A 20045-nucleotide genomic window follows, 5' to 3' on the forward strand; every position below is an offset into this window, starting at 1 on the left:
AATTTAATATTTTTTTCAGGCATTATTGTTCTTCTGTTACTATTACTATAAAAATCCTTAATCCACCATATGGTATTGAATAAAATTAAAATTCATTTTGTTTCAGTGAGTTTCTTTATTTGTGAACCACATAATCATCATTTTACATCTGCAAAGTGGTAGATGATTTTTAGATTATTGGTTTACATATTGTCATTGAACATGGAGACCAAAGGCTGGAACCAGCTGCTAAGCTCCTCCACCTTCTCCTGCAGGGTGTTGTACATGTCCTGGGAGGTCTTTTCATAGCGTGCTGTGATGTCCTCCGCCGTGGTCTGAATGGTGTCCTTCATGCTTTCCACCTGGGACCTCACAAGGTCATTCACGGTGTTGATCTTCGCCTGGGTGCTGTCTCGCACCTGAGCAACATAAGGATCTATACGGCTCCTTAAGTCCTCGATGTTGTCTGTGGTGCGTGAGTGGAGCTTCTGCAAATAGTTGGAAACCTGCCTGAGAGAAGAACAGCTTACTTTAGATAGTTAGTTTGCTTTTATGGTATCTTGGTCTCATTTTTTTTTCATCACAAAAAACTGACATTTGAACTGGGGTGTGTCGAATTTTTATATCCACTGTACATATCAAGACTGGTAGTAATATGATGCAAAAATAATGTTGATGCTAACCTTTGGATCTCCACGGCATCCTTGTTGAGGCGCTTCTTCAATTTGTGAGTGTAGGTGGCGACCCTGACTCTGACCTCCTCGGAGTTCGTCTCCACTATGCTCTGCAGTTCCTGCTGGTACTGTTCCACCTGCACTCTGGCGTCACTCACACGCACACGGAGAAGCTCGAGCAAGCCTTGCAGGTCGTTCCCCAGACGTTCAGCGGTTTCCCGAGTGTACGGAACCAGCTTGTCCTCCAGGTTGGTTCTATATGCTCCCAGCTCGGCCATGCTGTCTTGGATTAGGGTTCTGGAGGGAGTCACACAAAGTTAGGGCTGAGCCATTTTGTAAAATGCATAAACAAACTCACTCCAGTTCTCTGCTGATCTGGGAGCTCCTAATGTCCTTCACTATCTCGTCAGCCTTTGTATTCAGCTCTGTGATATAGTCTTGAAAGAATTCCTCCCAGGTCATCGCCGAGTCATCCTGGAAGAAACTCTTCCCTTGGCAGCCTGATCAAAACCCAATGAAAGGATTTAAGTCTGAATGTTCTTATGATGAATTTAAGTGACATGACTTGGCAGAAGAAACTCACCTGAGATGACTGCGAGGGTGGCAATTATTGCAAAGATCTTCATGGTGAGACTGGAGCAGACAGCTGAAATGAGATTGAATTATTTTCTTAAAATCAGATTTATAAAGGACAGATAAATAAAAATATGATGTAGCAAGAAAAGCTTACCAAGGACTTGCAGGTGACCAACGAGGTGGAGTGAGCTTGCCGTTCTGTATTTATACAGATCGGCCTGCGGTGATGTGATCCAGTAAACGTCACATGGGCGTTCGAAGTTCCCATCGTGAAGTGCGTTGTCAACTTTTATTGCTGTGTGTGTTATTTTGGCGCCACGTTGCACTCTGACGCACACTTGGAGTCACGGGTCAAAATTTGAAACATCTGATCTGAGATCTTTGTTGTCAGGATCCATACAATGATGCAAATGATGCAAAATTATTTTTAAATGGAAGTCAATTTATAATGAGCTCACATTATATTATTAAAGTGCTATTCCACAAACAATAAAAAAAATAGTTAAATTAATAGCAGAATTATTAATAGCACTCTAGTTTTATTTTATTATTTTCACCTCTTCTAATGGTAGATTTATTTATTTGATAGTGATGTGTAATTTTTATTTAACCACATTTCCATTCTTCCCACGGTTGCTTTTTTGTTTAAGATTTGATCTAATGTGATTTCACAGCAATTTTTACTGCTTTATTACACCATTCCAAATTTTGCACGTTTTGCATTTTTAAGTCAGCCTACCTAATTTCAAGATAAACTGCAGTCACAGATACAAAAGTGGGAAACGTGAGTTGAGTGGGGAAAGAAAATTACACCTTAATCCCACGTGTATATTTTACAATGGTATGATTTTTGGTAAAGCTTTAAAATATATAAACAATTATTTATAGTATCCTTCATGGTCGTATCTTATCTTTCATCAACACAATAAGCACAACAGAAATACATCTGAATTTTTTTTATTGTCTCTTGCAGTGGGCAACTGTCAAATATGAACAGAAAACAGACTTGAAATCAAAATGAGGTAGGAATGTTGCAATGTTGAGTCCAGCTCTTGACAACTTTTACTGGGTCATCTTGGTGAAGGACTCCCAGAGAGCAGCCAGCTGCTCCTTCAGGTTCTGGGTGTCAATGTCCAGCTTGGCCTTCAGCTGGTCTCCATAAGGGAGCAGCTTCTCTTGGATTTCCTTGGTCTTCTCTGTGAGCTGGCTGTGAAACCTCTGAGCCAGGGGCATGATGCTCTTCTGGAACTCCTCCAGGTTATTCTCCATCTTCTGCCTAAGTTCCTCAGTGTAAGGAACCATCTGGGTATGCAGCTTGTTGACATTCCTGTCCAGGTGGCTCTTCAGCTCCTGGCTTTTCTTCACCAGGACGGCCTTGAGAGATTCCGAGTCCATGGTTTCAGCGTAAGATGACACTTCTTTCTTCAGTTCCTCCACCTGCTCCTGGAGGTGCGTCACCACCTCGTCGGCATATGGCTGGAGGTGGGCTCTCATGGACGACAGATCCTTTTCTAGGCGGATCTTCAGCTGCTCAGCCTGCTGGAAGAAGCGCGACGTGAAGTCCTGGGTTACGTGAGTGCGGAGAACATCTGTGAATCTGTTGATGGCGGCCGTGCTCCCAGAAACGAGGGTGCTGCAGAGACAAGCATCACGTATCATATATGATCATGTTGAATTTCAGCTTTAGGTATTGTAATGAGTAAAAGTACTATTTTAAAAATGATAGTACAAGAGCAGACTGGGATTAATTTACATTCTGCAGAAGAAAAATTAAGGCTCTTGCTCCTGGGCGCTCCCTAGTGGCCACAAGTTTATTTTGTTTACGCTTTGAGTCGGACTATTTTGGCATTTCTTACTTGATTTCTTTTCCAAAATCTGACCGTCTGATCAGTGCCAGTGAGTCGTCAGCCGTGGATGTTGCCTTGGCAACATAGTCCCAAAAGGCATCTTTGATCATGTCCATCTGCGGCTTGGGCTGAGTCTGCTGCACGACTTTAGCATCACAACCTGGAGATAGAAAAGTTCATCGATTTTCTGCACGATTTATTTTGTTCAGGATTGCACAGTTCAGTTGTATTTCATTTTGAAATTCAATATATTTGAATTGAATCATCTGAATTTGTGCCAAATTAGAACATCTTACCGGCAAAAACAGCCAAAACGAAAACCAGGAGGAGCTTCATGACTGAAACTGCAAATGAGAAAGCAAACAGATTTCAGATAGTTTCAAAAGCGAAATAATCCAAAACATTTGAACTCGTGTTGGCTTTCTTACCTCTATAGATGAGCTGCAGAGTTGGGAAAGCTGCTGAATACTACGAGTCCTGCTGCAGCGTGCATGAATGAGTTTATATGGAGGTAGGTGAGGAGTAAAGTCCAGCTGAGAATGCGAGGTTGTCACTTGCGTTGCGCAATTCAAGAGCCTTGATACAATCACTCTGGTCTGAAGACCCTCTCGTGTTCAATCATTTATAAAATGAAATGTTTAGGTTTTCCTGTATATAATAAACATACTGAATTGTTGCATTTGTCCTGGCTAAATTCAAAGCTAAAACATTGAAAGGATTTTTTTTTTTTTTTTTTTTTAAATGGGAAAACACTTAATTTATTTGGTATGATTTATTTTGAACATGATAAAGGTCACTCCGTCACATGTCAATAGTGATGAGTTGTGACATCATTACCAACACATCAATGGATAAGATAGCAGGTCAGCTACTATTTCACTGTTGCTACAATTGAATGCATAAGTCCTTCATCATTCATCTTCTTCGCTGAAAATGTAAATCAGCGTTTAAGTGAACTATTTTTTGCATCTGCAGCTTTGCACAGTATGTCAAGGGATAAAAACATTTACATACCACAATGAAACTCTCTGGGAGGCTGTGGCCTTTTTGTCCAATAACTTCTCATGGCTACGTAAAAAAAAAAAAACAAGACAGACTATTATTTTTGCTTTGTTTTTGTTAATAAAATCTATTTGACCAGGTTCCAACACACTGCGTCACATATGAAACATAAAAAAGGCAAACTAAGCGAGGAAGACAAAGTGACATTTCCATCCTTCACTTTACAGTAAAAAAAAATAAAAATAAAGCAACAGTCCATGTGTTTCAGAAATGTGAAAATCAAGTTGATATGAGCTTTAACGGGAGCTAAATAACATGAAAACATCTGAAAGGTCAGTTAAAACACGAGGTTCTCAACATTTAAGTGCTAAATAGTTTGTCCCACATGTGTACCAAAGTGAGCGAGTCCATCCAGCTAAGGTCACTAAACATGCAGCCGCTCAGCTTAACCGATCGTAACGCCGAAACCGCACTGGAACTTGTTCTTGTTATGGTTGAGGAAGGAGGAGATAACCAAGGAGAGAGGCAGCGGCGGTAACTTCTTTTCTAGAGTTGCACCAACCACCCAGTTACTGTCTACTGAGCCTGAGAGAAGGAAATCATATGGTCGTTTCATCATCTTCATTCTTTCCATATTTAATAGTGTGTGGCCAAGAAAAGTGTCGTGTACCTTTAAACTGTAAATTGGCTTCGGGCACATCGAGCTGGTAGCCAAAGGACACGCTAGTATCTTGCATGCGAGTACTCGCGTCAAACTCCACACCCAACTGCAACTACGCAATATATGATGGTTAGTGAGCTGTGAAACAAAGAGCATGAATGGAATACAAAGAGAGGTGGACTAACCTGCTCATTAGCTCTGTGGTAGTAGGTGGCGTGCGCGCCGGCTGATCCCAGAGTTGCCGTGGCGACGTAGTTGTTGCCTGAATTAAAAAGCAAAATTACTTCAGTGAGAAATAACTTGAAGCAAGCACACTTGGCTTCTTTTTTTTTGGTCACAGATTTTCTGGACACTAAAAGTGCCTCACCTGTGTATCTGCCAACCAAAGCCATCACAGCACCCTCCTCTGATGGCTTTCGATGGTACACCAGCTCCCCTCCCAGAGCCAGAACAGGCGTGAGGGCCTGGAGGTAGTGCGTTACGACGATACCTGACAGGTGGACCGAAACAAAAAATGAGTGAATGTGGAGTACGTAAATGATATAAGTAGGTGATCTTACCAGAGCCATTAAGGACATCGGGGTTTCCGAGTGTGATTGTTGCTGTAAAATCTTTCCCTCTGAATTCTGCATCGCCTTGCCAGTTGACAAATTTATGTTGCTGTGTCTTAAAAAAAAAAAAAAAACGTTTAAAGATTTATGATTATACATTTTCATACCATTCATGGTTCTATGAAATGTACCTGGAAGGCCATTTTGGATCGTACGCTGTTGCTGATCTGGTGGATGACTTGAGCATTAAGGCTGCCAAGGTTGTCCATGTCGCCCACCATGACTGGAAAAGACTGAACACAGCAGTTATGTACAAAACGTCCAGACTAGAAATTCTACAAATATATTGATGCTTTTGAAAAATCAGCCTTAATTTTGAGCACCTAGTGGCGACATAACATAAAATTGGTTTCTTTTCAACAGGCTGAAAGATGCATTTTAATTGCAAAAATAAATAATTAAAATATTACTGTGGCCATACCTCTGCTGGACCTGTTTGCTTGAGTCCAACATATGTGGCACCAAATCTGTAGCTGGAATCCCCCAAAGTGCTCAGCAACACAGTGTGGCTCACCTGAATTTACATATATATAAATATACTGTATTAAATGTGATTCTGGTTCCCATTTAATTTGAAAACTGACAGTCAAAGTGGATTACATATTTACTGTGGCATGAATTCAGTATGTGGATGCAATGTCAAGCATAAAAAGTAAGTCAGCAAACCTGGAAGTGGTTACTAAGACCCTTATTGACAACTAGTCTGACGCCTTCCATCTGCATCGGGAAAACATCTAGGGAGGGGGTGAAAGGTGAACCGTGATATAGTAGGGGTTCACTGGATATCATATTGTTCGACGATCATCTCATTTACCTTTGCATTTGCGATGACATTCATCAAATGTACCAGGATTTGGCAGAGGATTGGTTTCTTCCTGTGGCTGTGCTGAAGTCAGACCGGTCGAGGGTGGTACTGAAGTTACCGAAGGCATCCCAAAGCCGGGTGGGACTGTCAAGCCAGGACCAGCCACACCAGCTGGGGATGGTGGCGGTGGGTGAGGGGAGCCAGCGGCCAATACACTCCCCATTCTGCAAGGTCACGAGGAGAAAGGTTAAGTGACAGGTCATGTTTAAGTCAGTTTGTGCAAAATTTTATTATCTTAGTTAATTGTACCTTGGGGTATCCTAATAGTTCTTCCTGTCACTATGATATATATTTATTGATATTATTTGTTGTGTAATATTGATCATTTTCGGGAATATGTCAGAATGTATGTCAGGCTGTTTTGATGAAAGTTATTGCGTCAAAAAACTGTCAATTCAACAATTCACAACTGTTAAATACATATTTGTCACATACAGTTACTAACATGTCAATTGAATGGGCAGCTAAGCTAGCTCAGCTACGCCAACCCTCATGCACGCTATCAATGGTTTGCAATTCATTGGCAGCTTTGGAGGTTTAAGTAAAACTTTTAGAAGGTTTTCGGGGGGTAAAAACTGCTTTAAAACATATAACAGTTGAAAAATTGGCAGAATGAATGAAGGAAAGTACTCACGTTGTTGCGTCAGAGGACGGAGCATGCGGAAGTACAACTCCAATTTGATTGGAGGATAAGTCAAGGTCCTCAAAAGGGATTGGTGGATGTACAGACATTGTCGCATGTTTATGATGTCACTACAACTTCAAAACATCATTGGCTAATCTAACAGTGGTGTAATTTATTGATATTTTCCACACACATTTATAGTTAATATTCCCTCCACTCATCAGGAAATAAAAACTCAAAGTAAACAATGGACTGTCAATTTCAGTTTATTGAATTTCACACTTCCTGCAAATAGTTCCAAATTACAATAGTGGAGGACAGTGAGAAACACTATTTGCTGAATTACCCAGTGTTTCTCAACAGATTTGGTCATTTTAGGAAAAAAAACAGGACAAAGCATTAGGATGCTGGGTGAACCTTAGAGAAATTACAATAGTAATGCAATCTCAAATACATTGATGACAAGAAAATTGAAAGAGCAATGATGAGGAACAATTTTTTTTCAAAACATTCAAATTGTTGTCTTTATAAAAGAAAAAAAAAGAGGGGGGCAAACTAGCATTTTTTTTTTTAAACTGTTCAACTCAAAGTTGTTGAGTGTCAAGAAGTTTGTCTATAGGCCAAAAAACAAACTGAATGACCCTGAATTTAGCACTATGACAACAACTAATGGGATTTTAGAAAGAATTCATACAATCACCAGCATATTTTATCTGCAGGGAAATTCAGAATCATATTACCACTCCTCCACATTATGTTGTTCAAATCAAAGCCAATTATCTAGCCACTTTGCAGGAACTTCAGTAGTACTTCGAATTTTTTACTGACTTTAGCTGTAACTGCCTGAAGCTTTGGAAGGTTGTGTTAGTGCTTCAGTCAAGGAAATTTTTTTTTTGTCTTTTCACCTCATGGAATTTTTAAATTTAGCAACATTTACCAATTGGAACATGAGGCAGTACTCCCAAATGTAATTTTAGTGCCCGTTTTGTTATTCTTCACTAAACGGGCTGTGAAAGTCTGCACACTGGACCCAAAAGAGTCAAGTGCGCACACACACAAAAGAAGTCAAAGTATCAGACAACAAAATCAAATATAACAGTCACCATTCATACTGGCATTCTATTTGATGTCAATTGTGACCCAGCACAACCTGCATTTATGTCATTCGGCCTTTTTTTTAATGAACAATTTTAAAGCTAATTTCAACCTCATTTAATTATGTTTAAAAACAAAAAAACAATCAGCCAGCTTTGAGACAGAATGACTTGTGGAAAGAAAGCATTCAATGAATACATAAAGCAAAGCTGATATTGGGTCACAATGGAGATCATGGAATGAAAATGGCAAAACAGTTAGGGGGGGAAAAAAATGACATTTGCCGTTAAGAGTTGGAAAGTCGGGGAGCTCACACGCCTGGCAAATGTAAACAAACATCTCATTCAAATTTAAGACTATCACCAACACAAATCTCTGCATATGGAAAAAGAAAACAAATGACATTTACATGCAGCGTCAAACCTTCAACAAGACCGATTTAATTTTTTTTTTTTTTAAGAGCAGAAGTTGTAACGAAGCAAGTGCTGATGCGATGTTTAGTCAAGTTGGGTTGAGGCTGCATGCAAATGATGCCATCCCACAGTAGGTCACTCACTCACTCACTCACTCACTCACTCACTCACTCACTCACTCACTCACTCACTCACTCACTCACTCACTCACTCACTCACTCACTCACTCAAATTTTTTGGTTTTGCTTCAGTGTAAATCCTGAAAATCTGTTTTAACAAAAACTGAAGAAATTTAAAAAAAAAAAAAAATTGCCTTCCCATCACCCCAAGTACTGTGTTTTAAATTTTTTGTAAACAATTTATAATTTAGGGATGGAAAAAAGAAAAAAAAAAGGTCAATCTTGGTTTGGGGAGGACCAAATAAAGTCGCAGCTGCCTCTTTAAAGATGCTACAAGTTTGCTTTCAAATCCAGAGCCCTGCCCACCCCACAATAAAGATAAATCTCTACTCCTTTCCATAACGGGATTTGCTGCAAAAAAAAATAATTATTGCTGCTGCTGCATGAAGCAAAGTGAAAAAATGTAATTGATGGAGCAGGGGGGGGAAAAAAAGCAGCTTTAACTGCTACAGCAGCAACACAAAAAGGTATCCAATAATATGCTCACGCGTTTGGCGTTCATCCACTAGGCAGCAGAGTTGGCATATACATTCACCAATTTCAAATTTATCTTCAGATCGGCGGAAACACAAATAAACCGATTCCATCTTCAGTGTCCATATTGCAAACAAAAAAAGCACAGATGTTGGAAATTTGAAGTCATGATTTACACCAATAGTCATAATTATCCTATGGATTGTAACTGCATCATTTATGAGCTTAATAACAATTTGAAACATTCTGCTTTGAACCAGTCTCTTCTGTTTGTTATACATTTGAAGGAATTCCAAACATGGCGTTTTGTTTTTTTCTGACCGTGTAAGATTATCCAAGGAGTACAAACTGACAGCATAAGGCCGCTATGAAAGTGAAACTGTTGCAGGCAGACATCCATGAATGGTTCCGCGTGTCTTATTGGTTTAAAATGGGAGTCACGCAATGGTGAGTAAAGCTGCCGATTTTATTGCAACGTTCACGTTCAACAGAAAAAAGGTTAAGGGAATTTGGACGCACCTTGCATACAAGTACCGTTATCTCTTTTTTTTGCTTGCGTGGTTGAAGTCGGCGCGTTATCAATTCAGACATCTCGTTCGCACGACAGGCTATGAAAGGAAATGTGTGCGTGGCAGGAAGTAAGGCACTTAAGTGGCAACAGTTGACGCAAATGATGGCTGGTGTTTTTGATGCTAAAGACCGACCGACCGTTCAGCTGTCAATTGCCAATGATGACGGACGGGTTCAAAACAGAAGTGATCCAATTTTCAAAATGGAGTCATAAGCTCAAATGCAGAACACAAGGACCAGAATGGGGTTTGATGCAAATAAAGATATTTTCTGTAAAAACAAACGAGATGTTGAAGAGGTGCCCGGGCGTGTCCTGCATGGAAGACAAAACTTGATTCAAAAAAAGATGCTTCAAAGTCAGCTACCCGTGTGTCCACAAGTTCTCACCAGCTTTAGGTGCTGCCGTCCTGCTGAAGTACTGATCTTTCTTGGACTTCCTCCACCTCGCAGTCGTCGCTGGACGAGTGGAACTCCGCCACGTAGAGACTCTTATCGATGCTGCCGGGAATGGGTTTGATGTCGGTCACCAGTTGGTCTTCGATGGTCTTGAGGTTGAAGCGGTCTTCCGATGTGATCAGGTTGATGGCTAAACCGAAATGACCGAACCTCCCTGTGAACACACGCGCGGCATGGTCAAGGCACAAACGTCCACGGAGGGTTGAACTTCGCTGGGTAGCGATCGCCATACCTGATCTTCCAATACGATGGAGGTACGTTTCCGCATTTCTCGGAAAGTCGAAGTTGATGACCACATTAACGGCCTGAATGTCGATACCCCGAGTGAAGAGATCTATTGAGGGGCGGTAATGGGTGTTCATTAGAAAGTCACTGACTGGTATGGAAAAATGAAGGAACTTACCGGTGCAGACCAGGTTCCTGCAGAGTCCATTTCTGAAGTCATGGAACACACGATTTCTGTATTCCTGACAACACAATAATACACACCTAAATTAATATTTTCTAAAAATTCAAAAAAGGATAAAAAAAAACAACAACATTGTACCTACCTGCATCATCTTAGCGTGGATGTAGAAGCACGAGTAGCCCAGCTGAGTGATCTTCTTAGCTAAGAGCTCCACCCTTTGTGTCGAGTTGCAGAAGATGATCGACTGGTTGATCTGAAGCTGCGGGAGACACAATCAAAGACTTTGTGAGGATTCAGGTGACAAAAATAATTCCCCATACATTTGGACTGTTACTCACCCTTGAGAAGAGTGTGTTGAGGCAGTGCACCTTCTGTCTTTCTGTGACGTAGGCGTAATACTGAGTGATGCCCTTCAGAGTCAGCTCCTCCATCAGGTTGATCTCATAAGGTTTCTGCAGATGCTTAGCCTACAGCAAGCATATGGAAAGGTTGGATTTACAACATTGACTGCAGCAGACTAAAAATCCAAACTAAGCCAGTAAGTGAGCAGCAAACAAGAGCGGGCACAAAAAAAACGAACAGCTTGGCTCGCGGCACGAAACAATTAGTGCCAACTGGCGCCGAGCCATCAGGGAAGGCCGAGTGAAGACGACTCACCATGAATTTTTGCACACTGATGGGGAAGGTTGCAGAGTAGAGCAGGATCTGCCTGTTCTTGGCCAGGAAGCTAATGATATCCTCGATGATCACCACAAAATCCTGAGACAGCAGTTTGTCGGCCTGAGAGGAGGGAGACGATTTTAAAGTCGATACCGAAATTTGAAGATGAGATTGTGTTCTTTAATAACATGCACTTACCTCATCCATCACCATCATCTGGACTCGATCCACTTTTGCCACTCCTTTCTTGATCAAATCCAGAATCCTACCCGGTGTGGCAATGACCACATGCACTAATACGGAAAAAGGGAAAAGACATGGAGCATTCCAAACAGGCAAACAAGTGGAGACAAGAAGAAGATTGCTCACCAGTCTCATCCAGGCGCATGATATCATCTCGTAGGTTGGTTCCCCCGGTGGTGGCCATGACTTTGACTCCTCCCAAGTGTTTGCTGATCTGGATGCAAATCTGGCTCACCTGCAGGGCCAACTCTCGAGTTGGCACAACTACCATTGCTAGGTGGTCGGGGAAAAAATAATGAAGTCAACGATTTTGCAAAACTAAACACAAGGCTGGGATTATTTTTAATCTCACCTTGTATGTAGCTCTTTTTAAGATCTATCCTCTCCAGCAATGGGATGAGATAGGCTCCACTTTTTCCGGTTCCATTCTTGGCCCGAGCCAAAATATCTCTTCCAGACAGGGCAATGGGAATACTCTCCTCCTGCAAGAAATGATCAAGTCATTTTACAAACTCACAATTAGCAACCTAGGATTGCAATCTATCACGTATGCTTTTTGAACCATACCTGCACAGGAGACGGCTTCTCCCAGCCCATCTCAAAAATGCCCATCAGAAGCTCTCTTTTCAGACAGTAATCCTCAAATTCATTCCCCTTCGTAGCGGTCACATCCTTGAAAAGACAAAATAGAATGTTGAAGATAAGACGTTTGAAGTTTTAAAATGGAAGCTATTTCACTCACCGAGGTTTTGACCCGGGTGTCTTTAGGAGGAAGCTTGAGGCTCTTTTTCCAGTCGTCTCCGAATTTGATGCCCCCTCCTTCTTGGGAGGCAGCACCTGCTTTCTGTGAGCCACCCATCACTTTTCCTTGAGTTGACGATCCTGGCTGGACTGAAGCTGGTTTGGGCTGTCCTCGGAGCTGCCCATTCTGCTTGTTCAGTCCCATGCCAAGTGGGCCAACATTTTCTGTTCTGGCTGTAGCCATGATCCTTTTTTTTGTATTTTTCTTTGCTCTAGTTTTATTTCAGTCCTTCCTTCAAGGTTGTATTTATGCCTTGTAGGTTTTTCTTACTAAAATTAATCTTCAAAATGTAAAAAAGATTAATAAAGCATTAACAAACAATAGATTCTTTTAAGTCCACAGCTTAATAAGCAATCAATCAATGATATTTACATATACACACGTACGTGCAGTTTGGTCCCCTTGAACAAGAGTGACCGACGTACAGGGAGAAAAAACAAAAACTTTTTTTTTTTTTTATACACAAGAAACTCTTCAAAATGAAGAGATGTTTGCATGAATACACTTGCTCACAATATAGAAAAATTATATGCGAACAAGTATTAAATGTGGCTCAAGTCCTGAAATAGAACAACTAAGGCAATCTCTGTACTGGGGGGGAATAATTTTGTCAATGTAATCTTTGTTCAGTATATTTGATTTTTACACTGAATAGTGCTTCCTGTCTTCAGTTCACCGAGTGTACTTGGTGTCCCTTTTTGAGGGGGACGGGGGGACGGATGTCCAACTCTGTACAAGTTTTCCCCCCCAAAATCATATATACTAAGATTATTTCCACCAGATAGGTATCACATGAACAAGGGGGAGATTTAGTCCAAAGCCAAAAAGCTTTCAACTCCTGGACACCACACGTCTGGAGGTCAAAGAGTCACCAGTGGGAGTGTGACCGTGTTCAAGGGGCTTCCCAATCAAAGCCAGCCAACAACTCAAATGCGTCACCTGAAAGATGTCGAAACAGAAGAATTTGGAAAATGCAAAGCACATTAATTAGCACAGAAAAAAGTTTCCAACTCAACTGAGGCAAAATATTTATTTTAAGAAGCGTTAAATTTATGTTTGGGTTAATTAAACAAATTGTCGTTACGTGCTCCGTCGACGCAAATAAACTAATCGCATGATGAGTTAACTTGGTTATCAAGCTAACCAGTGCCGATGTTAGCTTAAAACAAATTTGGGCTTTTGAAAGAAGACTTTATGGAATACGGGTCGAATTATATGTTTCCATTTGTACGATGTCGTTTTGAGGTAGATGTTGCGTTGCTAACTGCTTCAGCGAAAGCAATAAAATGTCCCGCATGTCATCTAAATTCGCACACAGTGCTAAAGTTAGCTATGAGCTAAGCAGCTTGTAACAACTGCTGTTTTTGTGAAGAAAACGGCTCGCAAACAGTACAACACTCACCTCAGTTCGCTGTTATTCTAAAGCAAACACTGCATTTCCCGTTGCTCCCAAACATCTATTTGATCATCACTTTTGATCACTGAAATGTACTTCAAATAAATCGCGTCTATTGTTTTTCCCTTTAAATCAACATGGTCGCCTTCTTCTTCGTCTTCTCTTCCTCGTCGTCTTGCTCCTGCTTCTATTTATCCTATGGGAAAGTGGGACGCTACTGACATCCACTGTCAAAGATGGGTACTGCAACAAGGAAGCATATTAGGGGAAAACAACGGTACAAAACACAAAAATGAACGTTCAATTGGCTTCCACTGTTCTGTCAGAATAGTTACAGAAACGTTTGGGGGCAACAATTGAGCATTTTTGATTTAATAAGGCTTTAAATATTACACTAATAAATAAAGAACAATTTATAGCAAGTATCTTCATTGCTGAGCAATACATTTTTCTTGCCACAATATTGTTCATATGTTACATAATGAATCTGTAAACTGTTTTGTGTAAGTAAACTATTAACCAAGGAATGTTTGGAAAGCTATTACAGTACTGTACATACACTACATAGGTTAAAAAGGCACTTCATGTTATCCACAAATATCGGCAAAACACAACGTCATTGTTGATCATAAAACCAACGAGGGAGGGGTGGGGGGGGGGGGAACCAGCATTTAATTGAATTTAACAGTGACGGAGAATAAACCTTTGGGCATGAATTTAAATTTCACCATCCCAAAGAATTGTAATTGATTCTTTTCATTTCTCTCCGATGGAAAGACTCCGAGAAAAAGAATCCCATTGATTAATCATAGTGTGATTAATCTCTTGTGGCTTCACCAGAACAGTCTTTTGTGTTTCCTTGCAGAAAAAGCTCCCTTATTTTCTCCAAGCAGATTTCTGCGGCAGCTTCGGTCTCCTTAGAGAGCTGTGACAGGCTGAGGAAGCCGTGCGGAAGGTCCTCCACCACCGTCAAGCTTACAGGCTGGCCCATGTTCCTCAGCTTCTTGGCGAACATCACTGAGTCATCCAGTAAAGCATCCAGAGCGGCGGCCTGTGCGGAAACATGCACAGGAAACAAAATGAAGTCAACTTCCTCAGTTAAGCAAAGGGGAGGGGGGGGGGGGGGGGGGGGGAAACAAAAATAGTTGTGTCTCTCACCACTAAGTGAACAGGCGGCAGGCCTCGTAGAAGCCTGTCGGGCGCGAGCAGCGGCGACACAAACGGGTTTCTGATGATTGGGCAGGAGGTGGGCTGTACAAGTGCGAGGCTTTCGGAGCGCAGGGGCTCAAAGGCCTCTGGGTAATCCAGTTGACAGTGGGAGTTTGGAGTGGAGGTGTGACTGTGTGTGGATTTTCCGTGTCTTGATGCTCTTGAGTGGGCTCCGCTTATGGGCCACACGGGCTGCAGGAAGGACTGGATCCAGCTGGAGGCTCCCTGTGTGAGATCACTGAGCAGTTCCGTGGTGTGTCTACCTAAGGTTCTCAGACTGTTGCATCCCACAACAGGCTGTGCAATCTGTGAGTCCACACCTAGCCGTAGAGAAATGATCAATTGTGAAGTCAAACTTTATATAATGACCCTCATGTACATTGAAGACGGTGTGTTTGGTGGTACAAGTAATGTTGTCCACATGTCGACATTACCCAGTTTGCACACAAATACATCGTCTATTTTGCGTTCAGGCATCATCATTAACTCCCATCGGCTTAAATGATGCGTCCCAACGTTGAGGCAGATCTACCTGCATAGGCGTTGAGGCACTTTGAAAGAGCGCCGAAAGGTAACAGCGGGTCAATGAGCGTGAGCAAGCGGGAGGGCGAGGCGTCGGTGGTGAGCAAGGTGGCAGGGTAGGCCGCCATGATGCCGTCGGGGACCCGGATGCCGCAGGTCATGGCCTTCATGGACACGGTGATGCAGAGGTTGCCGCCAGCGCTGTCGCCCGCCAGACAGACGAGCTCCGCCGTCGAGCCTGAAACACAAACGCGGAGAAGCTAAATCAAGCGACATTTATTCCAGGATGTTATACGCTCACCTAGCAGACGGCAGTTTTTCAAAGCCCAGCAGTAAGCGTAGAAACATTCCTCAAGAGCTCTAGGAAAGGGGGCTTCAGGTGACAGAGAGTAGTCAACAGAAAGAACAGGAACATTCAACCTCTTGGACCAGCTTCGCAGATAGTTCTGATATAGAAAAAAAAAACATGGAGCGGTTTTGGAGTCGGTAACGCATTATGGCGTGGAATTGAAAAATGATAAAAGAAGTCATTGGACCTCGTGGGATTTGGATGTCTGGGCCACAAAGCCTCCTCCGTGGAAATGAATGAGCAACCACGGGGAAAGGGGCTGCTTCTGCACCCACGGGAGATTGGAAGCAGAGACGGAGGGCGGATCGCCGCGAGAAAAAGACAAGAGCTCCTCACTGTCCTGCAAAGTAATAATTAAAAAGAAAACATTTATCGGGAAATATTACACAACGCTGATGCCGTTTTTCACCTGTCCTTGTCGAATCTCATGGGAGATCAAGCGCATGTGGACTGGGCCGGGACCCCAGTGGGCCAGTGGAGGTGACACAGTGGCAAACAGATTTGGGTCCGATGACAGGGGGAGGAGTAACGGAACGGGAGGTATCGTTAGCGTCAGGTTCAATTGGACCGGGTAGGAGGCGATTCGACACAAGCTCTGAGAAGAAAAGAAATACATTTAAACACTTATTTGGACTTCAGACGGGAAGAAGAACAATATTAGGAAGGATTAAGGATTAAAACATTTGACCCTGCCTACTGTTAAAATCTCAGACTCTGTGATATTCCAGAAGGACTTCCAAAACTGCATGTCCAGGTTCTGAGTAATGCGTTCAAATTCTGCACCGCGTAATTCTGGATCGATGACGTACTTTCCCGACGTGAGGAGAGACAGGGCTGCTAAACCTGACGACAAAAAAAAATTCAATGAGCTAAAAATAAAGCGGACGGAACCGTATCGCGAGACTCACCGAGCCCGGGCTGCTGTTTCCCATACGTCTCACCGTATGAGATCATGCTTATGACGATAGTCTGGAGGAACGGACGAAGACTCGGTGTGAACTGTCAAAAAAAAAAATCTCTTAGTTCGAACGTGTTCACAGAATCAATCCAGTTGTTGCCGACAGACCTGAAAGCCCAGACAGCGTCCATAAAAACAAGCTTTGTGCATGGAGCTGTATTCCTGCACATATCTGTGACTCAGGTCCAAGTCCTGAAGGGAGTAGAGCTGACCAAAATCGTTGTCGTTGATCAGCCGCTTGGCCAGGTAGAGCAACGCTCGGAGTTGGCAGAGCGCGCTGCAGTAGGCCTCCATCTCCGAGGCGTTGTGTTCCGCTCGGAAGAAGGCGCTCGAGTGATTTGATGCAATGTAGCGAGCCTTGTGCAGGACGTGTAAAAGACATGAACGGATCACCTGAAAATCACGGATAAAAAAAACAAAACAAAACTGAATATCCTTACAATCAAATATTCTGGCCACAGAAATCATTTCCATACCTTGATCAGGCTGCGGTATCCATTTCCAGGCGTTTGCGCGTCAAAGTCATAATGGTGATAGACGGCAGTGAAGCTGTCGACCAAAGGCTCAATAGCTCGAGCGTGTTCCTGAATCTTTTTCATGCACTTTACCAAGCGCTGAGTCACAGGGCCACAGGCAAGCTCAGCAGAAGGGTTGGAAAAAGCCGAGATATTTTCTTCACACGCGACCTCCAAGGCCGAAAAGGCAACCTTGAAATCCATGTCGGAGGCTGGGGATCAAAGAGAAGCAAATAAAACTCTAACCTCGTTTATATGCCTTTTTCTAGCTTGAAGTTACGTCATGTGATCATTGTGTGTATCTTAAAAAAGAAGGACTGTTAACCTTTGGGTAAAAATACACAAGACTTTAATGATTTGTTTGACTGCAACAAGTCGCTTCTTGGCTTTGACGGACTTGTTATCTTGCCGAGCTGAAGGAAGGCACTTTGGAACCCGGCCGTGATTTGCTGACCCTGCGATCGCACTTTGTTTTAGATGTGTGTAGCGAGTATTAGTCTGAAAAATAATGTGAAACTTGAAGTGCAGATCTATATTTTTTATTTAAAAAAAGTGACTACAATTTTTAATTAGAGATGCAACTTTTTTTTTGCAAACTGAATATTTCATATCATATCAATTAAGGGTTAGCGTTAATACAGACGTTCAAGGACACCAAGCCATCTCTGATTAAAATTTGCTGTTGACAAGTGTATTTTTCTAGACTAATCAATTTATTGATTAATGGAAAGCAGAAACAAACAAAACATGATAACAAGTTTCCTGTGGACCTTGTGTCTAAAATGATCTAAACACAACTACCCAATTTAAACGATTAAATTCTGTCAAAAGAAAAAAAAAATGTTTATACCTGTCGGATCTTCGTAACGGAACGACCTTTGACCTCACTCGTCCACACTGTCATAGATTAATATCGCTTTCTATTCTTACCTGTTCACGCGTCAACCCAACAAGCTCGAAGTATCACAAATAACCTTTTTGTCGATTATTTTGTCTCCAAATCATCCAAATTCAACCAACCTTACATAACGCTTTCACAAACTGATGCGCAACCATGTTGCATGTCGGAGCGAAAACTTTGACGGCCCCCCCACGATCAACAAGTTGCAGCCATGAAAAAAAAAAAAAAAAAGCAAGAAAACGCCTTAATCGCGTCTGTCAAGACGTTAATTTTTTTTAAAAAGCTACGCGTAGAGAAATAATACAATGTTTACTATGACTTACCGACAGCGACAGGCATCCCTGCTTCTTCCTCAATGGGGCGTCGGTGAGCGACGGAGCGCCCGGGGAATGCTGGGTAACGTCATGTGAGCGGCCGCACAGCTCGCATAACAAACCGCAAAGCTCACTGTCGCCTAGCAATTACTGTATTATTCGCCGTCAAAATAATAAATAATCATTTATAAAAGTTTGGCTAATTGATGATAGACAACAACAACAATAATAAAAATAATAAAAAAAAAGAATACAATAATACAAATAATAATAATATTAATAATAATAATAGTAAAAGCCAGGCATTGAGCGGGTGGCGATATAGGTCAAAATTGGTATGCATTTGTATGCCAGCTCACTCAAATGACATTTAATACAAAAGAGGCACTGTATACTGAATTCTGCCATCAAAAACATGATTATGCGCACTTTAAAATACAACTGTATGAGAAGTTTTCATCTAACACGGTGCAAAACTACTATATCAAACCACACAGTGGATGATTTATAAAATAAAGTGACTGAGGTATTCAAAAGTGACATTTTTGAATTTTTAATGATTATATTTGATGGCGTGCATTTTAAAGGTCACCTTAGTGAGCTTATGTTGCTTCAACATGACAATTACTGCAACTGTCAACTTATAAACATAAGCCTCCATTTCAACTGGACTCCATGCAGGTAGCAACCCGACCAACAAATGCTATTCTAGAATTTGACACTGTGAACCAAATATGGTAGACCTTTCCTCATCCTTCCTTCCTGATACACGAAGGTGTGTCGGAAATTCCTTTTCATTTGTTCCATCAACTTACTGAACTCATCATGTTTAAAGATTAACAATAATTACAACGGACTTGATTGGCCTTGATGGGACAAATGTTTGACGTATTGTTTTATCAAAGAAAATGTAATAATAGTACTGTCTTGTTGGAGCAGTAAATCAATTACAGATACGGGAAGTTGTCCTTCAGGAAGTTGTGATATTCCAGCTATATTCAAGGCACAATATATCTGATAGAGGCTTCTGTTTTCTCAACCCTATGACTCAACTTTTTCCCTGTAAACTCTGACTCACGGTAGTTTTCATTTAGCACAATATATAGTATCAATGTATCCAATATATATCAATGAACTCAATTTTCGTACTTTTATGAACCTGACTTGCTCTGTCTGACATTTTACTAACCTCCAAGGTTAAAACAACCCACCTGATGACCTCTGACCCCAGACTGATATTTTTCTCTTAAGTCAGGTTAACAACGGATGTATTGAGTTTACTCATAAACTGTCAACAGAAGTGGCGTGCTAATAGCTTCCCTTGAAGGCCTCGCCAGCTACTTTGATGAAAGAGTGTGTGAGTGTGTGTGTGCTGCTCTCTGCATGACTGGATGTCTTTGACTTCACTTTAATATAGCAAATCTGAATAGTCATAAAAGGGCACATCTTTGACCTATATGTCTTTGCATGATACAGTAAAAGCAGGAAAAAGAAATCTCACTTGTGATGCTAAGTAAATAGCAGTAAAATTTATATGACAGTATTTCGCCAATACTTATCACCAAATTGTTGCACGTGAGCATCACAAGGAAACAAATTTTCCTTATTGACTTGACGTTTTCTATTGAACATTGTGCAATATTGGATTTCTGGAAAGACCTGGCTTTCTCCTCAATGTTTTACTATCGGGAAGCTGTTAAACACTTCTACATTTGAAATGGATCAAAACATATTGCATAT

The 20045-nt window shown here is 41.6% G+C and overlaps 5 protein-coding genes across 7 annotated transcripts; all 5 read right to left on the reverse strand.

The window, feature by feature from the left end:
- Nucleotides 1-95: 95 nt before the first annotated feature.
- Nucleotides 96-1457, reverse strand: apoea (apolipoprotein Ea). Its single transcript, XM_037264589.1, has 5 exons — nt 1384-1457; nt 1237-1299; nt 1012-1153; nt 663-950; nt 96-489 (listed from the first exon to the last, which is right to left on the reverse strand). Exons 2-5 carry the CDS (start codon nt 1277-1279, stop codon nt 183-185), a joined length of 780 nt encoding a protein of 259 aa, XP_037120484.1. The 5' UTR covers nt 1280-1299; nt 1384-1457; the 3' UTR covers nt 96-182.
- Nucleotides 1458-2176: 719 nt separating this feature from the next.
- apoa4a (apolipoprotein A-IV a) lies at nt 2177-4178 on the reverse strand. Of its 3 annotated transcripts, XM_037264591.1 has the most exons (5): nt 4091-4178; nt 3505-3556; nt 3373-3420; nt 3086-3236; nt 2177-2862 (listed from the first exon to the last, which is right to left on the reverse strand). In XM_037264591.1, the coding sequence occupies exons 3-5, from the start codon at nt 3410-3412 to the stop codon at nt 2292-2294; spliced, it is 762 nt and encodes a 253-aa protein (XP_037120486.1). In that variant the 5' UTR covers nt 3413-3420; nt 3505-3556; nt 4091-4178; the 3' UTR covers nt 2177-2291. The 3 variants fall into 3 exon arrangements, with proteins under 3 accessions (XP_037120486.1, XP_037120487.1, XP_037120485.1); XM_037264592.1 differs by lacking the exon at nt 4091-4178 and having other exon boundaries at nt 3373-3414; nt 3505-3596; XM_037264590.1 differs by lacking the exon at nt 4091-4178 and having other exon boundaries at nt 3505-3591.
- On the reverse strand, nt 4051-6962 carry tomm40l (translocase of outer mitochondrial membrane 40 homolog, like). Its single transcript, XM_037264588.1, has 10 exons — nt 6850-6962; nt 6165-6379; nt 6017-6084; nt 5772-5864; nt 5482-5583; nt 5300-5405; nt 5107-5229; nt 4925-5001; nt 4749-4851; nt 4051-4663 (listed from the first exon to the last, which is right to left on the reverse strand). Exons 1-10 carry the CDS (start codon nt 6945-6947, stop codon nt 4524-4526), a joined length of 1125 nt encoding a protein of 374 aa, XP_037120483.1. The 5' UTR covers nt 6948-6962; the 3' UTR covers nt 4051-4523.
- A 128-nt stretch (nt 6963-7090) lies between these two features.
- Nucleotides 7091-13726, reverse strand: LOC119130711 (probable ATP-dependent RNA helicase ddx6). Its single transcript, XM_037264586.1, has 13 exons — nt 13544-13726; nt 12082-13080; nt 11907-12011; nt 11692-11821; nt 11466-11612; nt 11295-11389; nt 11094-11216; nt 10775-10903; nt 10579-10695; nt 10431-10494; nt 10260-10361; nt 9959-10181; nt 7091-9884 (listed from the first exon to the last, which is right to left on the reverse strand). The coding sequence occupies exons 2-12, from the start codon at nt 12322-12324 to the stop codon at nt 9964-9966; spliced, it is 1473 nt and encodes a 490-aa protein (XP_037120481.1). The 5' UTR covers nt 12325-13080; nt 13544-13726; the 3' UTR covers nt 7091-9884; nt 9959-9963.
- A 170-nt stretch (nt 13727-13896) lies between these two features.
- lipea (lipase, hormone-sensitive a) lies at nt 13897-18418 on the reverse strand. Its single transcript, XM_037264584.1, has 11 exons — nt 18315-18418; nt 17052-17302; nt 16684-16968; nt 16526-16616; nt 16315-16460; nt 16027-16212; nt 15805-15957; nt 15570-15714; nt 15279-15506; nt 14696-15066; nt 13897-14588 (listed from the first exon to the last, which is right to left on the reverse strand). The coding sequence occupies exons 1-11, from the start codon at nt 18328-18330 to the stop codon at nt 14355-14357; spliced, it is 2106 nt and encodes a 701-aa protein (XP_037120479.1). The 5' UTR covers nt 18331-18418; the 3' UTR covers nt 13897-14354.
- Nucleotides 18419-20045: the final 1627 nt, after the last annotated feature.

Source organism: Syngnathus acus, chromosome 11 (assembly GCF_901709675.1).
Source record: "Syngnathus acus chromosome 11, fSynAcu1.2, whole genome shotgun sequence".
NCBI lineage: Eukaryota > Metazoa > Chordata > Actinopteri > Syngnathiformes > Syngnathidae > Syngnathus > Syngnathus acus.

What these genes read in the sequence shown, in the direction of transcription:
- apoea (XM_037264589.1), bottom strand. Translation starts at nt 1,279, where the DNA reads ATGAAGATCTTTGCAATAATTGCCACCCTCGCAGTCATCTCAG. An exon ending in CACCCTCGCAGTCATCTCAG is followed by an intron (nt 1,154 to 1,236) that starts GTGAGTTTCTTC and finishes GGTTTTGATCAG; the next exon opens with GCTGCCAAGGGAAGAGTTTC. An exon ending in CAGATCAGCAGAGAACTGGA is followed by an intron (nt 951 to 1,011) that starts GTGAGTTTGTTT and finishes GACTCCCTCCAG; the next exon opens with AACCCTAATCCAAGACAGCA.
- tomm40l (XM_037264588.1), bottom strand. Translation starts at nt 6,947, where the DNA reads ATGTCTGTACATCCACCAATCCCTTTTGAGGACCTTGACTTATCCTCC. An exon ending in GTCTTAGTAACCACTTCCAG is followed by an intron (nt 5,865 to 6,016) that starts GTTTGCTGACTT and finishes ATGTAAATTCAG; the next exon opens with GTGAGCCACACTGTGTTGCT. An exon ending in GATCCAAAATGGCCTTCCAG is followed by an intron (nt 5,406 to 5,481) that starts GTACATTTCATA and finishes TTTTTTTTTAAG; the next exon opens with ACACAGCAACATAAATTTGT.
- lipea (XM_037264584.1), bottom strand. An exon ending in AGACATCCAAATCCCACGAG is followed by an intron (nt 15,715 to 15,804) that starts GTCCAATGACTT and finishes TTTCTATATCAG; the next exon opens with AACTATCTGCGAAGCTGGTC. An exon ending in GAAAAACTGCCGTCTGCTAG is followed by an intron (nt 15,507 to 15,569) that starts GTGAGCGTATAA and finishes TTTGTGTTTCAG; the next exon opens with GCTCGACGGCGGAGCTCGTC.
- LOC119130711 (XM_037264586.1), bottom strand. Translation starts at nt 12,324, where the DNA reads ATGGCTACAGCCAGAACAGAAAATGTTGGCCCACTTGGCATGGGACTG. An exon ending in AGAAGCCGTCTCCTGTGCAG is followed by an intron (nt 11,822 to 11,906) that starts GTATGGTTCAAA and finishes CATTTCTTGCAG; the next exon opens with GAGGAGAGTATTCCCATTGC. An exon ending in TCCACGCTAAGATGATGCAG is followed by an intron (nt 10,495 to 10,578) that starts GTAGGTACAATG and finishes TTGTGTTGTCAG; the next exon opens with GAATACAGAAATCGTGTGTT.
- apoa4a (XM_037264591.1), bottom strand. Translation starts at nt 3,412, where the DNA reads ATGAAGCTCCTCCTGGTTTTCGTTTTGGCTGTTTTTGCCG. An exon ending in CGTTTTGGCTGTTTTTGCCG is followed by an intron (nt 3,237 to 3,372) that starts GTAAGATGTTCT and finishes TTCTATCTCCAG; the next exon opens with GTTGTGATGCTAAAGTCGTG. An exon ending in GATTTTGGAAAAGAAATCAA is followed by an intron (nt 2,863 to 3,085) that starts GTAAGAAATGCC and finishes TTGTCTCTGCAG; the next exon opens with CACCCTCGTTTCTGGGAGCA.